Genomic DNA, 26,566 nt, shown 5'->3' on the forward strand with positions numbered 1-26,566 from the left:
CAGGCCTAGGTCTTATCCTGTATTAATTACACAATGGAGATTATATGCCGTCATGTATAGTTAGTGTAATATTTTTACAATAGAGGTTTTTTTAGATACCTAGATCTTTTTAAATGACTATCTGTTATTTTTTTCCAACTTGCATGTTTCTAATCATGGCAAGTTATTGTAATAATTACTTGAGGAAGAAATATTTTCTAGAGTTGGGTATCTGACCTGTCAAATAAACTCTGGTCAATTGACTGGTCAAATTTTCCATTAAGAAATGTGTCAGAAAACAATAAAATTATATTTCTGTCAAGAAAACTATAAAAAATAGCAATTTTCCAAATATCTGTATAATCTTTGACTGGTCAAAAAATGTGCAGTCAATTGACTGGCTCACCAGCCCTAATATTTCCTCATCGAATTTATATTCTTATATTACTCCTAGATATAAGTATTAAGAAAGAAAGAAACTCAGAAAACCAATAGTTAATACTTATAATATCTACTAGAGTATTGATTTTAATATTTTTTCATAACCTTTACAAATGAGCTCTTTAGTGTCATATTCACACCACATAGTACCTAACTCAGTATATTCATTGAGTCCTACTGAAGTGAGTAGCACTTTTGGAGTAAGACACTGCATAGCGTGAGTAAAGTTATTAGAATTTGGCTCTTAAAAGCCAATATTTTTTGTCCTTCAGACACAGTAATAAGAATATTTGTTATGAATATCACAACATTTATTCTAATTGTTTGGTGAAAACATAGAGATCCTTGGAAACTGCAACAAAACAGGCTTAAGTAGCTGGCAAGCATTCCTCTGTTTAGTTTTGTTTGTCACCTTTCATATTACTAATGGGATACTTGTGCATGCTGCACCATTAAAACCATTAACCAAAATACTTAAACAGAAAATAAGTTTAATTTTTAACAAATGTTACTATGGATTCAGACAGTACACACTGTTCCCAGAAGGTTCTCTATTTAGGTAAAATACACCCACTCTGCATTCAAGAAGGATAAGGATTGTCATTAAATTTCTTTACATAGTAATCAGTGTGCACTAGACAAATGCATCCCAAAAGAAAAAAAATCTATGAAAATTCATTCATTTTAAAAATGAATTTGCTTTATCTTATCTCATGTAGTTGCCATCATCTTTTCCCACCACCTCTCATGAACAGTTGAGTAATCAGACAGTACTGTCAAGAATGCTTGAAGGAAATGAATTTCAAAGTTGAATATACACATGTTTGTGGAAACTTCCCTGTGCAAGCCAGCTCTTCAGTTTGAACTCATTCGGTAAAAGAACCAAAAGGATATTGTGCAAGTTAGCTAACAAGTCACAACTCAGCAACACAACAAAATTTGAATACTTAGTATCAAAATACTGGTAGTAACCTCTGATCAGTTATCAGAAAAATAACAAAAATATCCAATTGAATTCATTTATTTCAATTTAAGTACTATGCTCATTGATACTAAAGAGGTTTTAACAACTATAAGAAATAAATAAGAACTGAAGTACCCAACTAAAGAACTAAAATAACCCAATCCTGGCTCGGATATCGTGATTGAACAGCAACTACTTTTCTCTTATGAAAGGCCACAATTAAGGTTTGAGAAAAAGTTCATTTATTATACGTAATTGTAAAAGATTGTTTTTAAAATGGGCTATTCATGGTTTCAGTCAGCCCTGCAGATACTTGCACATATTTTTACTTTCATTTATATTAATTGCTGTTTTCTGAAGGATTAGATCCAATTTTATCTGCAGTGGTTGGCTGACCCTATGTAACTTTAAATCAAATGTTGTTGAAAGGTGGAATCATATTTTTGCCTCACCATGTCTCAGTTTATCTAACAAATCTAAGACCTGAGTGAAACTAGTAGTGAGAAAAATGTTTTTTTTGGTGTTCACTAGATCTTCCTATATGGAAGGAAAGCAGTCATAATGCTACCTGCCAATTTTGGTGCAAAGGTGACAAGCCAGAGAGAACAGATATCTACCACTAATGACTTGAAGATTATGCCAGAACTCTCTCACACCTGTTACTTAAAACTGACCTGTATTGCAGGCCTGCAACTAATGCATGCTAGTGTAAGATATGTGGTAACTCTTGCTGGGACACACTCACCCTTTCATCACTGTAGGATCAAGAAAATGAATATGCTTGAGGGAATAATGTGTTTTGTAGACTAAACAATGTCTGTGGTCCTTATTCTGCAATTGGGATTATGTGGTCAGATCTTTCTGCTGCCATGGATGCCAAAGGGCACAGATCAGTTTGGGTAAAATCTGGGCCTGTCTCCTTAATTTCATGCTGCAACTTTGGGGATAAATAACAACATAAAGGCTGATCTGCCCTGTCCACTGAGAAGTGTATGGAGAATCCCTGTGTAAGGTTCAACTTTTTGTTATGTTTGTGTCCAAGCAAGGGACTAATATGCCCAGGCACCACCACAGTACATTAGATAACAATCTCCCTCTCTTTGTAGGCACCATATCCAAATCAGATGTTGGTGACTATGGTCTTCCACAGATCTCTTTTCTTTGAGGCATACAGAATTTCCAGTGTCGAAATCATCCATTTAGATAGACTCTTGACATAAGTCAACATCTGTCTTCCACAATCTCTCCTTCCTTCAGTCTTTCCAGTTATGACCAGACTTTCAATTTCCTCTTTCCTCATAATGTGTCCAAGAAACTCCAACTGTCTCTTTCTGATGTAAATCAGCAGCTTCCTTCTGTAGCCTGCTCATAACCAAATATCTTCATCTGCAGTGTGACTTATCCAACATACCATCAAGATGCACTGTAAGAACCACAGCTTGGTTGCTTCAATTCTCCTTCCATACTTGGCGATATTGTCCAGCATTTTGATCAGGACTGGTGTAACATAACAATCCAAAACTCTTAACTTTGTCCCTATAGAAATTTTTCTATTTGTCAATATCTTTTTCATTTTCAGAAATATGTCTTTTTCCATCCCTATTCTCTGTTTTATTTCATGATCTTGTGGCCTGTTATAAACTAGTCAGGGGGGATCAGCAGGCATTGGGGGAGTCACTGTTCCCCCGAGCACTACCAGGAGTGACCAGGAATAATGGTCACAAGCTGGCAGAGGGTAGGTTTAGGTTAGATATCAGGAGGCGCTACTTCACGGTCAGGGCAGCTAGGATCTGGAACCAGCTTCCAAGAGAAGTGGTGCAGGCTCCTACCCTGGGGGTGTTTAAGAGGAGGTTAGATGAACATCTTGCTGGGGTCATTTGACCCCAGTACTCTTTCCTGCCATGGCAGGGGGTCGGACTAGATGATCTGCTCAGGTCCCTTCCGACCCTAGAAACTATGAAACTATGATCACATGTACCAGTTTCCCAAATAGTTAAATTTATCAACCTGATTTATCTGTTCCTTTTCCACTTTGATGTTGCATACCGGAATAACAATAGATTGGGGCAGACAATTATAATTTCATAGTTTCTAGGGTCAGAAGGGACCTGAACAGATCATCAAGTCTGACCCCCTACCCTGGGCAGGAACGAGTGTTGGGATAATAATACCCCAGCCAACCTCCTCTTGAAGACCCCCAAGGTAGGGGAGAGCACCACCTCCCTTGGGAGCCCATTCCAGAGCCTGGCAGCCCTAACTGTTAAGCCTGAACCCACTCTCAATCAATTTTGTGGCCATTATTCCTTGTTATCCCAGGTGGTGCCCAGGAAACAGAGCCTCTAAATTATTTCAGATGGAGGGCTGCTTAATGAGGTTTGGTGAGCTTTTGAGGGCTGCGTGGGTAGCCCTGCTCCTTGAAAGTTGCCCTGCCCCCTAGTTGCCATCTTGGGACCAGAAGTCCTGCCCCTAACTCCTGACCTTTGCCACCAGAAGTCCCCCCCTGCCCCATGGAATACTCCTTTTGGGAGGGGAGGAATTGCCATCTTATAACCAGAAATAAACCATATCGTACACTACAAGTCAAATGCCTACTATAACATATTTTAATAGTTTTGTCATGATTTGTTTGTATATTTTATATAGAGGTGATTGCATAATAACTCAAAAATAAATTCTTAGTCTTGAATATCATGTGAGGGGTGTGTCTGGGGTGTGTGTGTGTGGTGAGGTGTGGGGGTGTGTGTGTATGGTAGGGTTGTGTGGTGAGGTATGGGGGGTTTGTGGTGGGTTGTGGCTGTGTGTGGGGACATAGGGTATGTTGGGGTTGTGTATATGTGGGGGCACAGTGTCGATGTGTGGGGTTTGTGGGGGGAGTATGGGGATCTGTGCAGCAGGGGACAGGGAAGGCAGCTGACTCCAGTGTGTGGGCTTTTCATCTTGTGCTCCATGAGCGTGGGGCTGCGTGTGCATGGCGCTGGCAATAGAGATGGCCTGTCGGGGCCTGTGCTTGCTGCAATGTGGAGTGCTGGCTGGAGCTGCCCACTGCTGGGCACCAGCACCCCAAGTGCCCATACCTGCTGCTGCTCCTGCTGTCGCTGCTGCCTGCTGGGGCTCCACACCACGGGGGAAGTGTGGTGGGGGGGATCCTCGCACCCTGCCACCTTCTCTCACACCCACGTGCTGCCCACCTGAGCTCCGTGTTGCTGCTGCCACCTCCCTGGTTGCAGGCTGTATGCTGCCGTAAGTCCAAACCCCACACCCTGTGCTCTTGCCCATCTGCCATTTTGCCCCCATCCCCATCACTTCCCTATATGCTGCTAGGAGTGAGCAGGATGCCAGGGAAGCTGAGCAGGTCCCCAGTGGCTGCAGCAGCCCCGCCTGGAAACTGCCTGCTGGCCGTGCTGGACCCTTCTGCCCACAAGGGTGCGAGCGAGGCACAGTAGGGTATGTTGGGGGCATATATATATGTGGGCGCCACGCTTCCACCCTTGTGGATGGAAGGGCTGGGCAAGGTACAATTCATTGGTGAGTACTGTGGGCTTACTGAAAGTGCCTGGCAGGCCAGATGTGGCCTGCAGGCCATATTTTGCCTGACCCTGCAATAGATTAATGTAAATTAAGGATCTGGGATTTTGTTCTAGATAAGGCTTTTGACGACAAATTCCCATGTGACCTTCTCATAAACAAATTGGAGAAATATGGAGTAGACAAAACTATTATAAGGTAGATTAGATAACTGGCTCAATAGCCCCAAGCAGCAGTAGGCAACCATTGATCCTCTGGATCATGGTTTACACGTAAGAGGTCTAGTCAGATGAATCCATTTGTGGTTGCAAGCTCAATCTGAGAGCAACACAGCTTGTTACAAGTTTCATAGATCCATATGTTGTCTGAATTGGAGTCCAAGCATACAGACACTGTTTTCTTCTTTCTTGCTTTACTTCCAAACTCTGGATTAAAGCTGCTTCATGTAGAGCTGTTCCCTTCAGATCAGACAGGATTTCACACGCTTCTCCCAACTTTCTATGTTGATGTTGAAAGACTTCCTATAATTTTGGCATGCATCATGGTGCCACCATAGAGGGTGACTCCACTTTGTAGAGCCATCTCGAATCTCACAATACAAAATGTTCTTTGGGGATAAGGTCTCCTCCCATTCTCTTGACATGGCAGATGCATCACAACATCCTTTTCTTGATGGTGGTTTCCAAGTGTGTCAGTCCTGCAATCTCCAGTACCTCTGTGTTTGGTAATTTGTCTTCCCACTTTATTTTCAGATCTTACGCAGACATCTCATGTCATTGGAGACAGGTAGGGGTGCACACAGGTGCACATGCACCCCTCGAGATTGGCTGTGCATCCCCTGGCAGGACCAGCTGCGAAATCGGAAGTGCACTTCCAGTTTCACCACTGGCTCGGCAATCGGCCACTGGGAAACACTTCCCCCCCTTGACGATCTGGTGCCCCCCCCGCCCCCAGACTTGGGAGGCACCAGCTGCCCATGTATCATGTGAAAGCTGTTCAGTCTTTTGATGTGTCTAATCCCAAGCAAAGGATAATTATACATCTATCCATGGAAGAAGGTTTTGAGTGGAGTCCAACGGGGGTTTGTCCTGTTCAACATTATTTATGTTTTGGATACTTAGGGAGTTTCTCGAGCAAGCTTGCAGACAACATGAAACTGGGAAAGATTACAAACACACTGAAGGGCAGTAGTGCAATTCAGAAGGATCGTGACAGATGGGAAGCTGGGCTGGAGCTCTGCACTGATTAAGCCCCTCAAGAGTATTGTGTGCAGTTTTGGGCTCCACTTTTGAAAAAGAAAATAGAAAAAGGATATGGGTCCAGAAACAGGCAACAAAAATTATATGAGAAGTTGAGGGAAATAGGCATGTTCAGCTTGTGAAAAAGGGGATGTGGTAGCAACTTTCAAAAATGTGAAGGGCTGCCATGAAAGAGAGGGAGAACACTTTTTTTGGGGGGGCACCTTTTTTCTTTTGCCATAGAGAGCAGGACATAAACCAGTGGCTTGAAGCTGCAGCAAAGGAGTTTTAGTTTGGGTATCAGGAAAAAGCTTCTTCCCTGCTACAGCAGTGAGGCAGGGGACTAGACTGGGGGCAGCTGTGCCATCTCCATCCCTGGAGGTGTTTGAGAAGAAGTCAGATAAGCTTGGGTTAGGGACGCTGCACCGCAGTGGTTCCCAAACTGCGGGTCACGGCCCCAAAGGGGGTCACAACATCAGCGGATAGGGGCGTGGGGGTGGGTTGGGAGTGAGGGGCCATGCTGAAGAAATGGCCCATAAATGGGGGTGCTGCTGAGGAACACTTTGGGAAGCACAGCTCCAGGGGTAGCTACGACATGGGTTCTGGGCTGGGTTGGTTGTCCCGGGGCACTTGAACAGCCCTCACGGCGGCAGGGCGCTGAGCACCGCCCCTGGGGCTGCCCGCGTTCACGGAGGCCGGGATTGTGGTGGCTAGCCCGGGCAGGGGGTGGGCTCCAGGGCCTCCTTCGGGCCCTCCCTGGGCAGGACTCGCTGCCACTCCCATGCCAGCAGGGTTGCGAGGAGGCGCCGGGAGGGCTCCCTTCCCGCATCCAGCCAGCCCCGTCCTCCTGCGCTGCTGGGGGCGCCGAGCGGAGCAGGTAGGTGGTGCCTCAGGGGCGGGAGGAGGCTGCGCGGCCCGGCGGCGGGAGCAGGTGCGGGGACGGCGCCCGGGCACGCCGCTCCCAGGTAGGTCGGTCGGGGCCGCCCCGGGCTTGCCCCGGTTCCCAGGGGAGCGGAGCGCAGTCGTGGGGCTCGGCGCTTCGCTCCCCTTCACGGCCCCCCGGGGAAGTAAGGCTTTTGAAATCAAATGTATCCCCCCCCCCACACACACACACCAATGATAGAAATGGGGAAGGGCGCGGGGGTCTTCCCCAGTTTCCCCAAGATTTTCAGCAAGAAAATTCCTCAGAGGCCACCGAGTGGGGAAAAGATCAAAGCAAGCGACACGCTTGGATGCTCCCTTCAGCGTGCGCTGCGCCGGGAGCCTCTGAGGAGCCGGGGGAGCGGGCTGACCAGCCGGGCACGGGATTTCTTGCCTGGTGTCTTGACGCCCGGGGTGTGCAAAATGTTAAGAAAACAGCTAGAGTCCAGTCTGGTTCTGAACTCGGAAGGAGAGAGCTAACTAAATAATGCATTTAGACCTCCTGGAAGAGGTCCCAGAAAGCGGCAGAGGTTAACTAAACAGAAGTTTAGCTTGAAGTTGGCAAGAATGTGCCTACATAAAATATATAGTGGTGCTAAAAACTAAACAGAGATCTGGAAAGAGAGTCCGTGATCTGGTTTGTTTTCCACTTTAAGTCTGTTTGGCTAGAAACTAGTTTGATTCGCCCCCCCCCCCATAACAAAATCAAGTAAAAGTCATGTTTCTTTTTGCAAATATTGTAAACATGACCGCAAACAAAGCAAAACAGCAGTTCCAATATCATTGCAAAGATCTCGGAAGTGAGACTAAGTTGGTCTGTATATTTACTCTCTTAGTTTTGTTTAGGCTTCTTCTGGCTGCTTCATGTAATAATAATTAAATTAACTCTTCATCGTACCATATGTGACTCGCAGTGCATGAAACAAGGGCAGAGTTTGTCCAGACGAATCTTTCTTCTGTAGAAACTAATCATGTGTGATTACTGTAAAAAAGAGAGACTTATTTTTAGAAGTGGTTTGTGTGAAGATACATAGTAGCTAGGAGTTGCTATGAGTTATCTGTACCTGTCCATTTGCTTAGGTACAAATGTTTGAACTTAGCTGGTTAACATTGCATGCCTAAGGCAACTTGAAGTTTTCATGGCTCTCAGAAAGTTAATGAGAGCCCTTGCTGCTTTGAAAAGTCATTTTGTAAATTGATATATAGACACTTAATGACCAGCACCCAAATTAGAAAAAAAAAAGCAGCACCTTCATTTTAACACTGTGCTGCTGGTCCTGACCTGTGCTTGGGAAGTAACTGGCAGTTGCGGGGTTTAGAGAAGTGTAGCTCTGCAGAGGTACACCTCCACTACTGTCTGATTACAATAGCTAGCCATGAAAGTAGTTTCTTTAAGAAAAAATGGCTTGAAGGTGGTGAGTTGTTCCATATCCATCAAAACAATTACATGAGTCACCTATAGAGAACCGTTCATGTGATCCATTGACTCCTTCCTTTCTTAATATTGATAGTAGGTGTCAGAAAGGATGACTGAGCTTACAAGCGTAAAACTAAAAATCTTTATTCCAGAAAGCATTGCAATTTAAACCTCTGGATTTTTGATCAAACTTTCTGTAACAGGTGAAGCTTTCCATATAACAGATCAACTGGGTCTACAGAGCTAGACCCTCCTCAGGCTGGTGTGGTCTAAAACACTGACTTTGTTTTTCTTGGAGTTTTAATGGTTAAACCAGCAGAAGACAAGTCTCAGCAAATGTGCAGTGGATGACTGGCTGATCTGTGAGTCACTGACACTATGGGAGCCATTATAGTCCATAGTGATAAAATAGTACTTAGGAAATTTAATCCACTAATTATTGACACAGAAGCTATAAATAGAGTTTATAATGAAAACACTGAGAAACCCATAACTACCTTGTGCAGCTATAATATAGAAAGAGTTTTAAATGTTAGATAATTACAAAAAGCTTTACTTTTGATAGCACTGAGAACACAAAGTGAATACGTGCAATGATAAATAATAAAGTATCTGTACAGTTAAAGAACAGTTGTTATCTATTAGTTATTTGAAATGATTAGTATTTGTGCAGTCTCCATCACTTGCAACGAATGTGCATTACAAGCATGCAAAAGCTACAATTTTTGCTATATTCCCTAAAGAGAGAGTAAAGTACAAAGATTCTGTGGCTCAACCTATTTAGTTGATTTATATGTCACTCTTGATTTATTTGACTTATTTGTCACCCTTCCCAACATGGCTTAGGGTAGCTTGTGATTGAAATACAAGGAATGGGATTTTAAAGACAAGTTACGTTACAACTATGAGCAGATCCAGGATTTCAAAGAGGGGTGTTGGGGATCAGTGACCAGCACTGCAGGGGTGGTTGCACACCCTGCTCCCCCTCCTTGTGGGAAGATCATACTGTGGGAGCAGCAGGCGGAGACTTTAAGTCCCCAGTGAAGTCATAAGAGTCTCCCCCCTTCCTCCACTCTTGGCAGCCCTCCCTTTTAATCTACGTTCATGGCACGTTCCCCTCCCCTCCCAGTCCCCTTCTTGCCCTCTCTGCTTTTTCCTCTGGAGCAGGAAGGGTTTTGGGAGATCTGCTTGCCACCGCTGTTGGTGTCCCAGCCGCTCTGGCTCCGCTTCAGTCAGGACTGTGGTGAGTGGATGCATGGGGTACTGTTCCCTCTCCCTACCCCTGCTCCTGGGCTGTTGAGGAACACCAGAGGGGGGACTGGGCTGGGGGGGAACCCACCTGCTGCCACCGCTGTCCCCACTGAGCCCAGCTTCACACAGCCTGGCTGGAGTGGGGCCGCAGCAGCTTTGGAGCTCCTCCCTGCTCCAGGTTTGCCAGAAACAATGACAGTGGTGGGTGGAAGAGGGAGGAACAGGAGGGGAGGGAAAGGGAAGCGCCTCTGCCAATGAAGGGCAAAAAAGGGGATGCCAAGCAGGCAAGGGGAGATGGGGAAGAGATTTTTTACCTGTTTCTGAGATCTTGAAGTCCCCAGCTGCTGCTCTTGTGATCCAGAAGGAATCACTGTAATCCAAAGTGGGGATGTAACAGTTGCACTACACACCCTATGGATCTGCCTGGTTATAGCAGCATGGATGTTTGCAGTCTTTGCCCAGCTCCTGATAAATAGGTGGCCTCTTCAGAAAACCATGTTTAGTTATAGATGGAGCTCTTCTGGCATTCTCAGAAAAGAGGCTAAGTACTGACTGCCCGTGAAGACTGAGCAGCCCATTAAACTTCTACATAGGTTCCTCCTGCTCAGACCTGAGGCATGTTGGTGTGGCAATGTGGATATAGTTGCTCTTTGCAGACTTTATTGTATGTAGTGACTAAAGAAATGAAAGATCTTGGGCTTAATGGCTAAAATGTTGGTATTAGTCACAAGCAAAATCAGTTCATGGCTGATTTCCAAATTGTTTCATTTACTTGAGTACAAAATCCTCTATTGTACTAAATCACAAACAAATTGAATAAAATCTCATGGCCAGAGGTGTTGACTGAGGAACCACAGGCTTTACTGAAATCAATGGGAGCTGTGCCTTTGAAAATCAGGCCAGATGCCTGTAAGCCAAGATGTTATTCCTAGGATATTCTATCCTTAAAATGATCTATTTAATATTTAAAAGCAGCTGTAGCAGAGTGGTTTTTTTTAAGGGCAAGAACAGTCTGTGTGCATATAGTATTATGCTGCTATTTCCCATTAACTGGCAGCTGTTATTTTTTTTGTAAGGAAATACAAATCTTCTGTGATATTCTAATAACTGGGTTCCTGCAAGTTTCTGACCTTGGAGATTCAGGGTGCTTTTGATTTCAGTTTGATCAGTCATATCAAATAAATAGGTAACAGAAAAAAAGCTTTGATCCAGCAACTCATACTCATGTAATCTCTGTTAGGGAAATCCTGGCCCCACCTAAGTCAATGGGAGTTTTGTTTTTACATGGATCAGAGTTGAAAAACAGTCAAATTAACAATAACAGCTAAATCAGTAATACTGATGCAGCACTATTAACCAATGCCATGCTCTTTTTATTACTAATATTTTGTTCAAATACTAGTGGACCATTCCAATAGGACAAGTTCTTTCATTCCTCTCATTTTAATTAGATATTTAATATACAAGAAATAAATATTTACAATAATAAGGTGGTTGGAGTGGAGTGAGGAAGGCTCTAGGAGAAACAAATTAAATGTTTTTGATATTCCTCCCCTGTGAATAGCTTAGTTCCCCATAGATGGGAGCATACAGGCCACCAGGTCATTCTACCTCTATTTCAGCTTGAATACTGAAGGTCCCAATCTTGAAACTACATTCCTGTGCCAGTAGTCCCAAGAGGTTGTACTACATATGTAATAGCCTGATTTTATTTTCATTATCCTCCTTTCCATCATCGTGTTTGTCAATTCCAATTAGAGATAAGACCACACATATTACAGAGGCTTTCCTTACAGTTTCATTCTATAACACTTAGCATGGTGGGTCTAATCCTAACTGGGGTGTTAAGTACATTTGCAGTACCAAACTACTTGTAGACGGGGGCAAACATGCTGGGCAACTATCCAAGATTCTGTGCTGCAAGGACAGGGTACAAGTAGAGCTGCCTCTTTCCATCCCCACCTGCATCACTGGTGCAGAAAATTATTCACTGTCCTTAAGTCTAATCTTATATCTACCAGTGCCACCTGAAAATATTTAATAGCATTTGTTCTCTGACTTTTTTTTTCAGGACTGAACTGTAGGTAGAAATCTATCAGGGCAATAAAAAAAACTATTACGTGCTAAGAAAAATAATAAACCTGCATTCCCAGAATCCCCCTTTCCCTGTGTTCCCTGTTTACTGTGACTTACTGGGAGGAGCTCATTATTTTTAGTGTTCATTAAAAAGAGTTCATAATTTATATTGGTAAAGAGATCCAAAGTTGTGATTGGATCCAGCCCACTAAGAGCAGCAGCAGCTATTATCCTACTCTAGGGATTCTTATCTATAGACTGCTACAGGGCTTGGCTTATTAGCCCACTTTATTCAAACTAAATGTAAAATCTCTGGAAGGCCAATTGATGCCAGAAACTTCACTCAGCAACAGCTTTCCCAACTATACAGTTGGTCTGGTAAAGTCCTTGCCTTGTACACTTCCTGGATCATCACACCTACAACAATATTTCAACCCTACTCTGAAACCTCTGGAAGAGATCATCTAGTAATGGACAGCAAGGCGTCAGTACACTGATGACACCCAGCTCTGCATTTGTTTTTTGCTAGCATGGGCAATTGTGTTTCCCATTTCTGGTGTTGTTGGAACCAGGATAAAAAAAGGCAATAAGAAAAGGAAAATGTTGTTAGGAAATGGCTGGAGCTATAACTTCATCTTCTCTTCAGGACATCTGTCCATTCCTAGTATCAAAGTGTGTTTGATTTCTTACTATGCCTGTTCCCTGGCAATTGGGTCTAAAAATGCATGTAACCTTAGAAGACACCTAAGACTTCCTTTTTGGCAACAACTGGGGTGAGCAGTGGGAATCTGTGCTTGGTTTTGCCTCCAACCTCTATGTAATCTATCTGGATGAAAGCAGCACAAAAATAGGGAAACAAAACAGCACCCCTGAGTTTTAAACCTGCGAATGCAATAGGGCCTTGGTATTTCAGTAGCAGCCTCTCCTCTGTGGTAGCTGCTCTTGATGAGAACCCAACGACTTACAATATCCAAGGTAGAAGGTGTAGGGTGTTAGAGGCAGGACCTTTTCTCTTGAAGCCTTTTGGGTGTTAGTTTCCTACCAGGAGATCAAGATGAGTCAGGCTTAAGATGGGAACCTTCTGTTGCAGTTATGCTAACATCTGATAACATGGACATACATTATTTTTATTTCCACCGATTAGCATCTGATTCCTGATACAGCCAAGAGATGTTGTTTTCTATGCTTCAGTTGAAATCCGCCTTTTTGAAATCTAGCATGCTAATTTTGCTGACCTCATGCTTTCCCTGTCTCAGGATCTAGAATGCTGTTGTATTGTTGATCACTTGCTCCCAAGTTACCCATCACCTTCACTTCCTCTACCAATTTTTCCCTGTTAGTCAGGACAGCATCCAAGATGGATGATCCCCTAGTTGTATCTGCCACTTTCTGGAGCAAAAAGTTGTCCTCCACACAGGTTAGGAACAAGCTTGACATTTTATGTTTGGCTGCATTTTTCTTCCAACACATGTCTGGAAAATTGAAGTCTCCCATCAGTACCACCCCACAGCTTTTGGATAGATTTGTCACCTGGTTGAAGGATGCCTCATCCACCTCTTTTTCCTGACTGGGTGGCCTATAATAAGTCCCGATCATTATATCAGTGCTGCATTTTTCACCTTTCATCTTCACCTTTCGTCTTCACATTCTGTTTTGCAGTCTTCTTTCTCCTGAACCAGGGAAAAAGGTATGTGCAACACCAACACCTTTTCTCCCAACACTGTCCTTCTGGAACAGAGTGTCACCCTTGATGTTGACATTCCAGTCGTATGAGCTATCCCGCCAGGTCTCAGTGATGCCAGTCAGATCATGGTTCTTTTCCAGGCTGCAGCTTCCAGCTCATCTGGTTTACCCCCCATACTTTATGCATTTGTTTACATGCATTGGACATCTTTTGCATTCTTGCTTTCCTTTTGTGCCACTTGTTACAGTCCTATAGTTCTCTGGCCTTTTTCCAGAGTTGAGTTGCTTCTCTGAGTCCTTTCCCCTCTGGACTGCTTGCTCTGTTGCTGGAGGGTTTTGAACACCATCCCCCGTGGAACCTAGTTTAAAGGTTGACCAGGGGATGCCCAAAGATGCTATTCGCCATTCCCCTTAGATGGATCCCATCTCTTGACAGCAGTCCTCCTCCCAAGAGCATCTGCCCTTTGTCAAAGAAGCTGAAGCCTTCATGTTGACACCACCATCTCAGCCACACATTCACTTCCAGGATACGGTGGTCTCTACCTGTACCCTTGCAGAATCGATGAGAACACCACTTGTGCCCCAGACCCCTTGATCCTCCTGCCAAGAGCCTCATAGTCACCTCTGATCTTCTTGGTGGTATTCTTGGTAGTATTGTTGGTGCCTACAGGGGCAAGGAGGAACAGGTAGTGGTCCAAAGGATGGCTGAGCTTTGACAGTCTCTCTCTGATGTTCTGAATTTGGGCTCCTGGCAGGCAGCACACCTCCCAGGCCCCCAAATTTGGAGGACAAATTGGTGCCTCTGTACCCTGCAGAAGGGAGTCATCAACTACCACCACTGTTCTCTTCCTTCTTGAAGCTCCTGACCTTGCACTTCTTGCTCTCTAGGCTACTGCCTCTTCTGCCTCATGCTTTCAGGTGTCCTCTCCTCTGCTTTTTCCTCAGCAGTTCCATTGGAGAGTGCTTGAAAGCAGCCACTGACATCAATCTGCTGCTCTTCAATTCTGGGAGTCCTCCTTCAAATAGTTCCATGCTGCTACTTGTCCTTGCATTTTGGGGTCTCCACTACCAGCCTCTCATAACTCTTGTCCAAGTAATCTTCTTGGTTGCAGTTGCAGTACAGCATGGATACCTGCATTGGCAATGCATCCGGGGCGCGCATGGGTGCACCTGCACCCCCTGAGATTGGCCATGCTCACCCTGAGACGCACCAGTGGTACTTCCGGGTTTGCTGCTGGCATTTCTACTGGTGATTGGCCACTGGTGTCCTGTCCCCCCTCAGTATTAGGATACTGGTGCCTCCCCAGTATTAGGAGGCACCCAGTTGCCTGCGCCTCCAGTCTTTGAATCGTCTCCTCCAGGGCAGACACCAGTTTACAGTTGGTGCAGATGATGTGCTCTTGATCCTGTGAGAGGAACACAAATATAGCACATCCCACACAGGCCAACAGCTCACCCAGACTCCATTTGTGTCTCCTTTGCTCCTTGGAGAACACCCATCCTGTAAGGAGGAAGAAGCAGAGGGGGAGGAAAGGGGGAAATAAGACGTGTCACAAGAACCTGCATGTCAAACACTTGCACCAGGGCTCTTACACACATACACGCAGGCACAGAGTCTCCTGCTCCCTGGCACCCTTCTGGGGCGAATGCCTTAAGCAAACTCCCTCTCTTTTTGCTGCCCTCTGCTTGCTGCTCCCATGGGTTGCTTTTTATAAGGCTGCCTATTCTAGCTTCATCCCTCAATTACTCAAACCAGAGTAAGCTCTGTCACTTGGTCACTCCAGAAGGGGGAAGAAAAGAAAAGAACAAAAAAGAGAGAAGGAAAAAAAGAAAAGAAAAGGACCCCCCAGTTCCCAAACACACACACCAGGCACTAGTCAAACGTACCCATCAGCCACCCTAAGTTCCTAGCACAGAGCAAACCTTCTTCATGGCAATCTCACACCTGAGCAGCTTATCCCAGAGGGAACTGCTCGCTGCTTACTGTTCAGCAGTTATATTTATAAAAGTTATTTTTCTGTTTGTCAGAAATAAAGAAAAGTTGGGGGTTTTTTCATTGTAAGTGCATGGAAATATCACTAACTGTGAAGCCTATGAATTGACAAGTTTGACAAATGGCTGGAGGTAGCCTGTTACACCCAGGCTTCATGTCCAGCTATTACAGAATGCACTGATAGAACGAGACTTAGATAAGACTTTTTATGGAAAATGACCTTATAATACCTCTGCTGCACTACAGGATAACTCCCTCATCAGAGTAAACCCTGGTTATGGGTTGACAGGTAAGAACACTAGCAAACTGAGATAGCCCTTTATCCTAAGCAGGGGCTATGAAGCGTTACATCTACAATTTGCAACTCTCTTCTTTAATAACTGGAACACAGCTCAACTGTGTCTTAATTAAACTGGATGAAGCTAACAAGTAGGCATGGCGAACTCTTCTCACAGGATGTAGCTACAAACAAAAATCCTGCACAGTCAAGGTACTTAGTACAGAAGAGAAGGGCATGCATGGCTTGAAATTCAGTTGCACTGCTGTGGGTTTCTTGAAGAAGAAAAACCCTGATCTTGTAAAAACTGAAGTGCCTTTATAGCAAGAGCATTTTTCACTACCGCCTTAATGAAGGGTGATAGTGGTGTCATTGTCATTTAACACTGCCAGTTTAAACTTCTCCCTGTGTTGACAGATGCTCTGAATAACCAGGCTCTGCACAGTGAAGGTGTGGAGGAGCTGGGATCAAATGTCTTCTTTTGTAATAGTCTCTGTCTTTCTCTCTGCCCCTGTTCTCACTCTAGACTGGAGATTTGGGAACAGATCTGCTGTGAAGGCATTATTGAAGACACTGTATATAGGAAATGAATTATCAATGGTTTATACAGTCATGGGTATACTTGCCCTATTGGCATCATATGGGGAGGCCCAATGGTGTGATGCTCTGAAATATACAAAGATTGTGAATGTGTTGGGAAAGCTTCCTAAATTTTGTTTTCTGAGAATCATATCCATTTAGTGTGGCTAAGGAGCTCTATCTGGGTAGGAAAAAACTACGTCCAATATTTTTTCTTTAAAAACCTGAGTCTTCTACTGAACAAACCATGTTTATGTAGTTCTGCTAGATGCCTCCATCATAAGTATAAATGTGTTTACATGTGGATCTGAGCAGACCTCGTGAAACTGCAAGGTTGAAATGCCCAAACTGCCATCTACCGATCTAATCTATACACAAAGTCGTTATGTGTTAATTGTAATATTTAGCTAAATGTCTACAGTTGAAATAACTTATTACTGAAAATGGATTGCTGAAATCATGGTGCTCAGATGTGTGTGCTGTATTCTAGAAATTAGTAGTGCTCAGTCATTATGGCTGTGTGGATTTATAATACCTTGAAGAAGTGCAAAGACAGAAAATAAGCCGTATATGAGTTGAAAAATGCATGAGGGAAATGAAGTGCTGCCTAATTTTAATGCTTAGAAATTGGCTTTTTGATATTTAATCACGACTAAGCAGGATTACTTTGAGGAAAAGCCTGTCACCATTCTTCTATAATGCTATTCATTCTGATTTTCTTCATATGAAGCAACCAGCATCAAATTAACAACAGCATACCGACGCAAGTCCAGTGTTGTTTTCAGAAGAATACATTTTCTTACTTTTGCAAACAGGTATAATTTAGAAAGTGCCAGCATCCTAGTAGAGTAATAGATAGGCAGTTGTCAATTTATGAGTCTCCATTTATTGTGGGTTTTTTCTTTTTTTTTTCTTTTCTCTCTATTTTTTTCTCTTTTTTTGCAGATCTAGTCTGAAGATGTATTGGCAAAAAGTTTTGACAGTGTTTCTGCACTTGGGTAAGTTACCAGGGCACTGACTTTGGCATAATGTTTGTTTCTGAATACTTGTATTCCCCTGGCTATTGACTTGACAAATAAAAAACTTGATTCTGGAAGATTTTCTGGTATCATTTTTATTTGCAGTGTTCAAGAGAACAAGTTTTAGACCACAACTCTATTGTATTAGATGCCACACAAATACAGAACAAATCCTAAATGCATGTATTTCTCACCTAGCATTTAAGGGATTTGTTTAGTACCTTTTACTGGACCAGCTATATATTTGGGAGTGATGTTGGACAAGACTTCAGGCATAACATGCCCTTCCTTATGACTCATTTCTCATTGCATCCAGAATTTCTGTTACCAACATAGCACTTTGCAGGATTTTTCCGTAACTTTCAGGAGCTAATTTAAAAAAATGTAATCTTTAAATAGCAACTGTGAAATAGTTGTGGTGAATCAAGCCAAGTTAATACAACTAACTCTATAAAGGTTAGAAGTTTTGGGGCAATTTGAGCTGTTATCCTGACAACACCAAGTATGTATGTATGTATGTGCAAAAGATTTTTTTAAACCCTGTATTATAAAAAAGTTAAAAACAAAAGGTGAAAGTACAAAGTGTGTGGGCCCCTGAGAGGCTGAGCATGAAAAGCTTGTTAGTAACAAAACTCTCAAAGAACCAGAGATTACAACTTGCTTCCCTTCTAACACCTTTCATGGGGTTCCACACATAGGATAAACTATCCACTTTGAGGTGTGCCCCCTTGGTGTCTTGGCATGACACAAACTGGTCCACATTCTGTTATAAAGTGAAGTATCCAAACTAAAATGAGACGTGCCCGGAAAAGAAGCTGAAGATTTGTAGGGTGGTGTTGGAGTTGGGTTTTGAGAGCCACTTTCTGCAGTTTTTCAGATTTGCTATCTTGGCCTGGTGCAGCAGCGAATAGCTCAGGCAGATCACACTCCTATCTGCTGTTTGGTATGAGATGGAGAAAATGTAAACTGTCTCAGAGAAGTCCAAGGCCAGCATGCCAAAGGGTGCTGAGGGCAGCAGAATGGCCACAGATGGGAACAGCTGAGGAAGTCATGGAAGAGAGTTTCCTCCACCTCCTCTTCACAGAAAGGGCATGCCACCAACACTGCTGGGTTTAAATAATGGACAAATGTAGTGCTGGCCAGGGCCCTGTGCAGCAGCTGCCACTGAAAATTTCCAAGTCTTGGTGATGGGCAGGTCATACAGGGTACACCAGGCTGGGTAGGCTTGGTCTAGTGTTGCTGCTTCTGGGTGCTGCCTACATGTCATGTCAGGGTGGGCAGCAAGGTCACTGGCATGATGTGTTTTGTACATATGTACAGTGCCTTCCTATTCAGGATCTCAAAGCAGACCCCAATGCTGGTCACATTGGACATGGGGACAGACAGCGGGGTATGGGGCCATCGCTCGTTGTTGGCAACTGGAGAGATGGGCAGTGGTGGGGATGGCCTGTCTAGTAAGGTGCCATCAGAGAGGGTTCAGCTGACCTCTGGTCTTTTCAGTCAACAGGAAGCAAAGTGGACAGAGGGCTGGCCCAGCTGGGTGGGCTGGGCTTTGACCAGGAGTGAGGTAGACCCATCTGAGTTGAGGAAGTGGATCAACAATCTCTATTGAAATCAAAGGCAGCGTTTATATTGGTTCAATGGGAGCAATAATTTGCTCTGATTTCCTATTTATCTATGTTTGCACTTAAATACCAAGACCTTCACATACTGAATCCTTCTACTGGGTATTCAGCTAATCAGAGAATATAAAGACCTTTTATTTTTGTTTTTTAGAAGTAAGAAGTAAATGTTAATTTGGTACATGCTGGAGAACAGATTTATTTATTTTTTTCCTTGTATTTTGTTTATTTGGCAGTAAAACACTCAATCTCACTTAAGGGTGATCTCCGTCAAATTCCAAGGGAATACAAGTCCATTTTACAAGCTAGCACCTTCATGACAGTCTCAGCAGAGAACTTGCAGACAGTTGAACCTCCACCTCTTAACCTGAATATTAATAATTCGTGTATTATAATTGTATTTTTGCCATTCATAACATTTACATTTTCATGAAAAATGAACAATGGGATGTGTGCTGGGATTTAGTTTCATGTGTTTACAGCGATATGCTCTTCAACAGCTATATGAAGCAAACTGCAATTCCTTTCCAGACTCAGCTGCAAAATGAACTAGATGTTCTGCCCCACAGGCAATCATGTCACTCTTTTTTTTTTTCATCATGGATTAGGCACTAATATGCTGTTCAGTCAACCATATCCTCCATATGGAACCAGTAACCCTAATGAAGCTTATGTTTAACAAGACAAAGACTCTGCCTTGTTAAATGAGAGAGAGAGAAAGAAAGAAAGAACAGAACTTATCAGGGATTCAGTGATCATAACATGTATTTATAAAATAAACTGAACATAGATACTAAAGTAGTAACATTTAACTACTCTTGACAAGCATAGAAAATAATCTTTCACTGTCTGGTGATTTACTATTCAGTTTTCCTTAGCAACTGAGTTGTGTCTGTAAAAAAAATTCTCAGCAGCTCATATTTTTGCTGTTTTGGAATTTGTTTGGAGAATGCAGAACAAGAATTTTAACAAAATGTAACAGTGGTGGAACTGGGTCAGCAGCCTTGAGTGCTAACTTGTCAGGGGTGGGGAATGCAGAACTAACGTCTGCTGCTGCAGCCCCCACCCCCAATCGCACCAGTGGCACAGCGGTATCCAGTAGTCACCACTAGCTCCATGCATCCTGCTTCCCTGGGCACCTGACGTGAACACCTCTGGTAACATTTACAGTATTCTTGCTAAAAGCAAGAATGTGCAAAAATGAACCGCATATATTTCAATAATTATTTTCATTATGGGTATTAATCCAATATTTTTGGTCAGTGCCGTAGCAAGGAGGGGGGTGAGTGGGGCGACTGTCCTGGGTGCCAAAGCGAAGAGGTGCCAGCAGGCAGTGCCCAGCTGGGGTGGGGCACGGGATGGAGCCATGAGCGGCTCATTTGGAGGGGGCATGGGGACAAGGGGAGGGCAGCTCCTGCCATTGCGTGCACTCCCAGGCAACCACAGGGAAGGCGTCTTCCCCCTGGATCTGCATGCACAATGAAGGTGGGGTGCCACCGTGCGCTTTGCCCTGAGCGCCAAACTTCCTTGCCACAGCACTGTTTACAGTAAGCTATTTACAGGAGGAATTTGCTCATCATTGCCAAAACAAAGTTGCATAGTTCCCTGGAAATAAAACCCTAAATTAGACAGATAATTTTACTCTCTTTCTACATTTCATTTCTCAGAAAATGCTCCTGGAAGATTCTTTTAAACTTATCCAGTAGTGTATTAATGTAAAATATATTAATCAAGGATAATAAATAGTGTCTGTTTTGTTGTAACAAAATATTTCAGTGGGTTGTGCCAAAATGATAAAATAAGGCTTATGAACAACCCTAATTTTGGAGATGTCCAGAAAATAGTTGTAAAGTGCAAACCTAGGTTTAGATTTGAATTCCCCCAAATTTGTGTGCACTCAGATCTTGGGCTAAATTCACTCCTGGTATGAAAATGGTGTAATTTGTTTGATTTTGATCCTTGATTAATATTTTTGAATTTCAGTGAGTTTATGCCAGTTAAAGCCAGACAAAAATTTTCTAAGATTTAGAAAATAAAAAGTTTGGCTCATTAATTTGGGGAGGGTAAGAAGGATAGGAGGGTCACTCAGTCGAATATGAGGCATATGAAAGTCTTGAGAGCCTAAGTCAGTGGTTCTTAACCTTTTTAAATGGAGGCACTCTTCAATAGCCTTGAGGCACCTCTCAGAAAACGCTAACTCCTATTAGTTTCCACTTGTTTTTTTTGGCTATAGAAAAATAATAGAGCAATGTTTCTGTTGTATTCTGTTGCAGGTCAGAATGGTTTTAACACTAGGGATTCGTATGTGAAATTTCTGGGTTTATCATACAAATTATGTTTGCTCACCTAACAGTGCTAATGTTGTGTGGCACCCTTGAAAGAATCTCAAAGTACTCCATGGTGCCCTGGTACACTGGTTTAAAATCACTTGCCTAATTCAACAGAAACATCCACACCAATGCAGAGGACATTGGCTCTTGGAGATTGGTTCTGCAAAAAATGTTTAATATTAAAAAAGTTTTCGTATAACAACATTCACTTTATTTTCATCAAGGATGAAGTAGAGTAATTGGTTTCCTTGATTTCATATTCTTCTTTCATATTCTTTATTTTCAGACTTTCTTCAAGTGTCAGTTGCTCATTGTTTAGTACATCATATTCCTCCTTGGAGCTTTACGTTACCTTGCATGTCACCAGATGAGACGTCTATCATACCAGTGCCTTCTGGAGCTGTAGAGACCAACTCCTGTTTGAATGGGGGCTGTGGAATGGCTGATACCAACCCAGTGGTGGGGGTGACTGAACAGAGTTTTCTTTGCTGCCTTTGGAATGATATAAACATAAATTGTTCTTTGTACAAACCAAGCATGGAAACAAAGAGTTTTATTTCTACAGAAATAAGTGTCTTAGCTTCTCTTCACACAGGTAGGTTTGTAATGTAAGTATTTAAAGGAATTTGGACCTCACAGTTTCTTCATTTTTCAAGCATTTTGGCCGCTTACAGACATTTAAAAAAATGGCATTTTACTTAAAATGCCATGTGCCCCGTGCCAAACCCAGCACATGCCCAGAAGAGGCATCATGTTAGTTGGACTTGGCTCACCCAACATCTGTATAGATCAGGTGCTTCAGCCGGGCTTTTATGGCACGTTTATCTAATAGCTGATTGAATCAGCTACTAGCTAAAAATGCCAGGAAGCCCCACTGAAGCACCTGATCTATACAGATGCTGTGGAGCCAGGTTGAACTAATGCATTGCTGCTTCTGGTAAAGTGCGTTTTCCCTCCTCACCCAACATCTGTCCTTTATTAATTACTTTTTTCCATTTGTATTGGGTCCTGTACAAGCATGAAGGAAAATCTTTGCTTCAGAGAGACTGCAATAAAAAAAATAATGATAATGAAGTCAGTGGCAAAATTAGCTTTGATTTCAGTAGGGTAGGAATTTAATCCATCCAACATGGCCTTCTTTGTTAAATAAGTCATTTTGTAAAGTATAACCATAAGAATTTTGTTGCTTTCTCATACCTTATACTGGTTGGTAGAGCTGTAACAAAAAAAACTGGCGAATGACAGAAACTTACACACACACACACAGACCCACACACACAGACCCACACACACCCTTTCCTACCTCTCTCCATTTGTACTGGTAAGCAGAACTTTTTGTAATTGACCTTAATTATGTCCTTCTTTGTATCTGAACAATATAGTGAGTAATTGCCAGGCAGATCATGGCTAAGATGTTAATCTTTAAAACACTACATATATGCATGTGCTTTCTATAAATTCATTTAAACTCAAGAAGGCCCCTTCCTAAAATTTGCAGGGATGAGGCCCAGACGTAACTGCAGATGGGAAAATGTCAGTTTTTTTCTTTTTCACTTCCTGTTGTTTCTGTCCGGCCCAGCAAGTACATTGATGGTTAAAAATACTGTATTGACCTGAATCCAAGCTGACCCTGAATTTAAGATGACCCCCCAGTAATTAGATTTTATACATGAAAAATTTATAAATGATATATACATCATTCATGTATAGAATCTAATTATTGGAGGAGTGTCTTAAAATCATCCCCACCTCTGCAGTGGGGAAGGCAGTGGTAGTGCGGCAGGTGGTAGGGAAGTCAGTGTGGGGGGGGACAGGAGGAGGGAACAGTTGGGAAGGAGGCAGTGGGGGGTAGGGGCCAGGCAGCTTGACCTCTGATGCTTTCCCCCACCCACCTCACTTAACCTCCCTAGTGCCTATCCCCACTCTTCCCCCACGACAGCCTCTGCCCCCCTCATGTCCTTCCACCCCCCCAACCTTTCTCCAGTGCCAATAGGCTCTGTCCCTGCTCCAGCCTGGGGTTTGGCCCCATAGCAGGGGTGCTGGCTCCACACCTAAGTGGGTACGGAGCCTACTGGTGCCAGAGCAAGGACGAGGGGTTGGAAGGGGAATAAGGGGCGGGGGGGCGGGGAGAAACTGCAGTGGGAGGAAAAATGTGGGGGGAAATGGCCAGAAGCTGTTCTGGTGGGAAAGGCAGGGGTGCAGAGGTGGGGGGTGGGGCAGGCAGGCAGCAGCTGCGGCTCTGGCCCCAACCCAGGGCTGTGGACGGAGCCAAAGCTAGAGTCGAAGCAGCTGCCTGTCATCCCGCTGCCTCCTGCCTCCACTGCCTCATACTTTATTCCAGGATGAGGGGCTTTCCCTGACCATGTTAAATGGGGGGGAAAACCTCATCTTGGAATCAAGTAAATGTTGTATTGGTGGATTTATTTTAGCTTTTCAAATGTTTTAGGTTTCAGTGTGCTTTAGAAAGCATTAAAGTCTTTCTTCCTGTTTAGATTTGAGCTGGAACACTGAATGTTGGACTAAAGGAGATCTGGAACAGCTAGTCTGTATCTTGAAATTGTCTAAGTTGCATGTGAATGGTGATTTGAAGGTTCATCTTTTATATGCTCTGTAAGTACGAAATGTATTAAGTTTGCCATTGTCAGCGGTAGAAGTGAAAGGATTTCCTAAAGCACAAGTAAACATGCCACAGTTTTACAGTTCAAAAATAGTATTTCTCATCTGTAACGTTTCGATAGCATTAAGTCTTATAGTGGGTAAAATATCCATTTTGACTGTTGGCCTGTTTGTTTTAAGATCATTTTTACCTAGGACAGCAAGGTATTGTCATATATGTTTCAGTGTTTAAATGGTATATGGGTAAGATGAAATTTCTTTTCTCTTTTTGTCCTTTCCTCATATTTATGAAACTGCTTATTTTGTTTTGGCTAAGTCAAAGATGCTTTGCATCAATATATTTATTTTTGCAACCCTTAATTCTTTTTATACTTAAACTTGACTGTAGTCCTGTCTGCTTTAGTTTACACCTATTCTGTTGTGTGTCGCAGTAATTTATCATGGTACAGTAAAAGCTTTTTATCCGGCATGAGTGGGGTAAAGGGGGATTCTGGTTATTTGGGCTTGCAAGTGGTGGTGGCAGTGGTGCAGGGTGGTGGCTGGTAGCAGTGGCCTCCACCACCGCCACATGCAATTTCCTGCCCCTCTTCTGTGAAATCAGAGCTCCTCCAGCTTCCTTTGCTCACTAGGATGCAAGTCCAAACCCCTCACACCTCACCCCCAGCCCCCCCACTCCTGCTGGTGCCCCTATCTCCCCACCCACAGCGCTTCACCGCTGCTGGTGCCCCTTACTCTCCGCAACAGTCCCCAGGCCCTGCTGGCACCCCTCACTCCCCAAATGCAGCAGCCCATCCCCAAGCCCTGCCAGCGGGGGTTACCAGCTGCCAGGACTATGGGGCCAGGGACCCAGGTCTGCATTCCCCTATCCCCCACAGCAGCACTGTGGGAGCGCAGGTGTGAGCTACCTGCTGAGGGCTCAGGGCTCCCCACTCTGATGCCCTCCCCCTAGGGCCTCCACAGCCTAACGGGCAGGACCCAGTGTGGTAAGACAGAGCAGGGCCAGGCAGGGTAGTTCCTTGCCAGTGCAAGTCTTGTGCTGCCCTGGCAACGTGCCCCCTGCCTGCCCAGAAACAGTGAGGGACACAACTCTGCACCGCTTCTCCTGCTGCTGCCAAGAGGGCAGGGGGCACCTTGCCATGGTGGCACAGGACTTGCAGCAGCAAGGAGCTTCCCTGTCTGGCCCTGCTCTGCCTTACTGTGCTGGGTTCCCTCCACTGGGCTGCAGAGGCCCCAGGGGGAAGGGCACCAGGGAAGGATGCCTGAGCCCACAACAGGCATCCTGCCCCTGCTGCACACACAGATCTGGAGGGCATGTGCCCCCTTGCCTCTCTCAGGAGTGCACACAGCAGTGGGGAGCCCGTCCCTCCTCCCCTGCCCCTCCCTCCCTATGGAAGCCTCTGTCCCTCCTTCACCCACCAGACTTATCTGCAGGAGCTGCTCTTCAGGTTCCCCGGCAGCCATGTGCATGTGTGAGCATCCCCTGCCTGACCACCGTCCTCTTGCTCCCCCCAGCCCCTTGAAGACTGGAACTCTGCCAGCCTGCAGAGAGCTCTTTGGAAAAGAAGAAAATCTGCATTTTTCCATTAAAATGAAAAATCCATGTTTTTCTCAGTTAAAAGGGGGAAATCCGTGTTTTACCGTTTTTCAGTGGGAAACAAAAAACCCAGATCCTGTCTTATTTGATAGAATCTAACATTTTTGATATGCCTCTGAGGGTAAAAACAGATGTTGTTTTTGTTGCAGCAGCATCTGTGCTAGAATGTGTTCTGGCAGAGCTGATGTGATTGAGCAGTAGAAACAGATGACACCGAGGTTGCTGTTCCTCTGCTTCCCTCTGAAACCCCAGGAGTGTTAGCGGCCCAACCCTATGGCACAATGGCCTCAGATACCTGGGCACACATTTCATGCTGTTGTACTCTGACCCTGCAGGAGAATTCCCAGGGCACACAATAAGCAAACAGGCATCCACCCCGTAAGGCATCACAAACCAGATTTCATTGCACAAGCATTTTGGGGCAACTGGGGTGCAAAAAGTTTGCTTGAAACTTGTGCCTCCATAAACGTTTTTATGGTATAAAGGCAACTACTGTTTGCACTCCTAGAAGCAATAGACATAAAAATAATATTAAAGACTGTTCTAAATATTTGTTTGAAAGGTAGCAGATTTTAATGACCTGGAACTTGAGAAAGGTGCCTCTTTAATATGTTTATGCATTAAATGAAAGGATAATTCAGTGATAAGTGTATGAGTTTACATTTCAAGAGTATCTTGCTCTCCATGTGCAACTGTTGAATTGCATGGCATTCAACCCTGATGGATTTTCTATTTTCTGCTTTCCTTTTAATTTCAACTTGTATAGAATACTGGGGTTAACATCTGTGTAAGGAAATATGTGCTTCTTTAATGAAGGTCCTGCTGCTGCTAGGCTGCTGTTTTAGCTTGTTGGATTACTGTAGCAGTGTGATCTCGCCCTTTAAGTGGAGCAGACAGCAACTCAGCAGTGAGTGACTAGTTGGCAGTTAAAAACCCAAGGGCAGAGAGAGCAGGTAGCTCAAGCTGGAGAAGGGCAACTGTGGCCAGGAGGCAGACTGAAGCTCAGAAGAGCTTGCTTCTAGGAAGGGCCAGAATTAAGGG

General features: G+C 44.0%; 1 protein-coding gene across 4 annotated transcripts in view; it reads left to right on the forward strand.

The window, feature by feature from the left end:
• Positions 1 to 620: 620 nt before the first annotated feature.
• LEPR (leptin receptor) overlaps positions 621 to 26,566 on the forward strand; it is an 82,862-nt gene continuing 56,916 nt past the window's right edge. Inside the window, exons 1-4 of one of the 4 annotated variants that reach the window (XM_090049634.1) lie at positions 621 to 7,024; positions 17,290 to 17,342; positions 21,602 to 21,910; positions 23,808 to 23,925. In XM_090049634.1, coding sequence (XP_089905760.1) covers positions 6,687 to 7,024; positions 17,290 to 17,342; positions 21,602 to 21,910; positions 23,808 to 23,925 — 818 coding nt within the window. In that variant the 5' untranslated portion in view covers positions 621 to 6,686. Of the gene's footprint in view, positions 7,025 to 7,045; positions 7,113 to 9,554; positions 9,729 to 17,289; positions 17,343 to 21,601; positions 21,911 to 23,807; positions 23,926 to 26,566 lie in introns of those variants that run through there. The other 3 variants (XM_090049637.1, XM_090049636.1, XM_090049635.1) reach the window with 3 other exon arrangements.

This window comes from Crocodylus siamensis, chromosome 5, assembly GCF_052110815.1.
Source record: "Crocodylus siamensis isolate JL-2025a chromosome 5, ASM5211081v1, whole genome shotgun sequence".
Classification (NCBI taxonomy): Eukaryota; Metazoa; Chordata; order Crocodylia; family Crocodylidae; genus Crocodylus; species Crocodylus siamensis.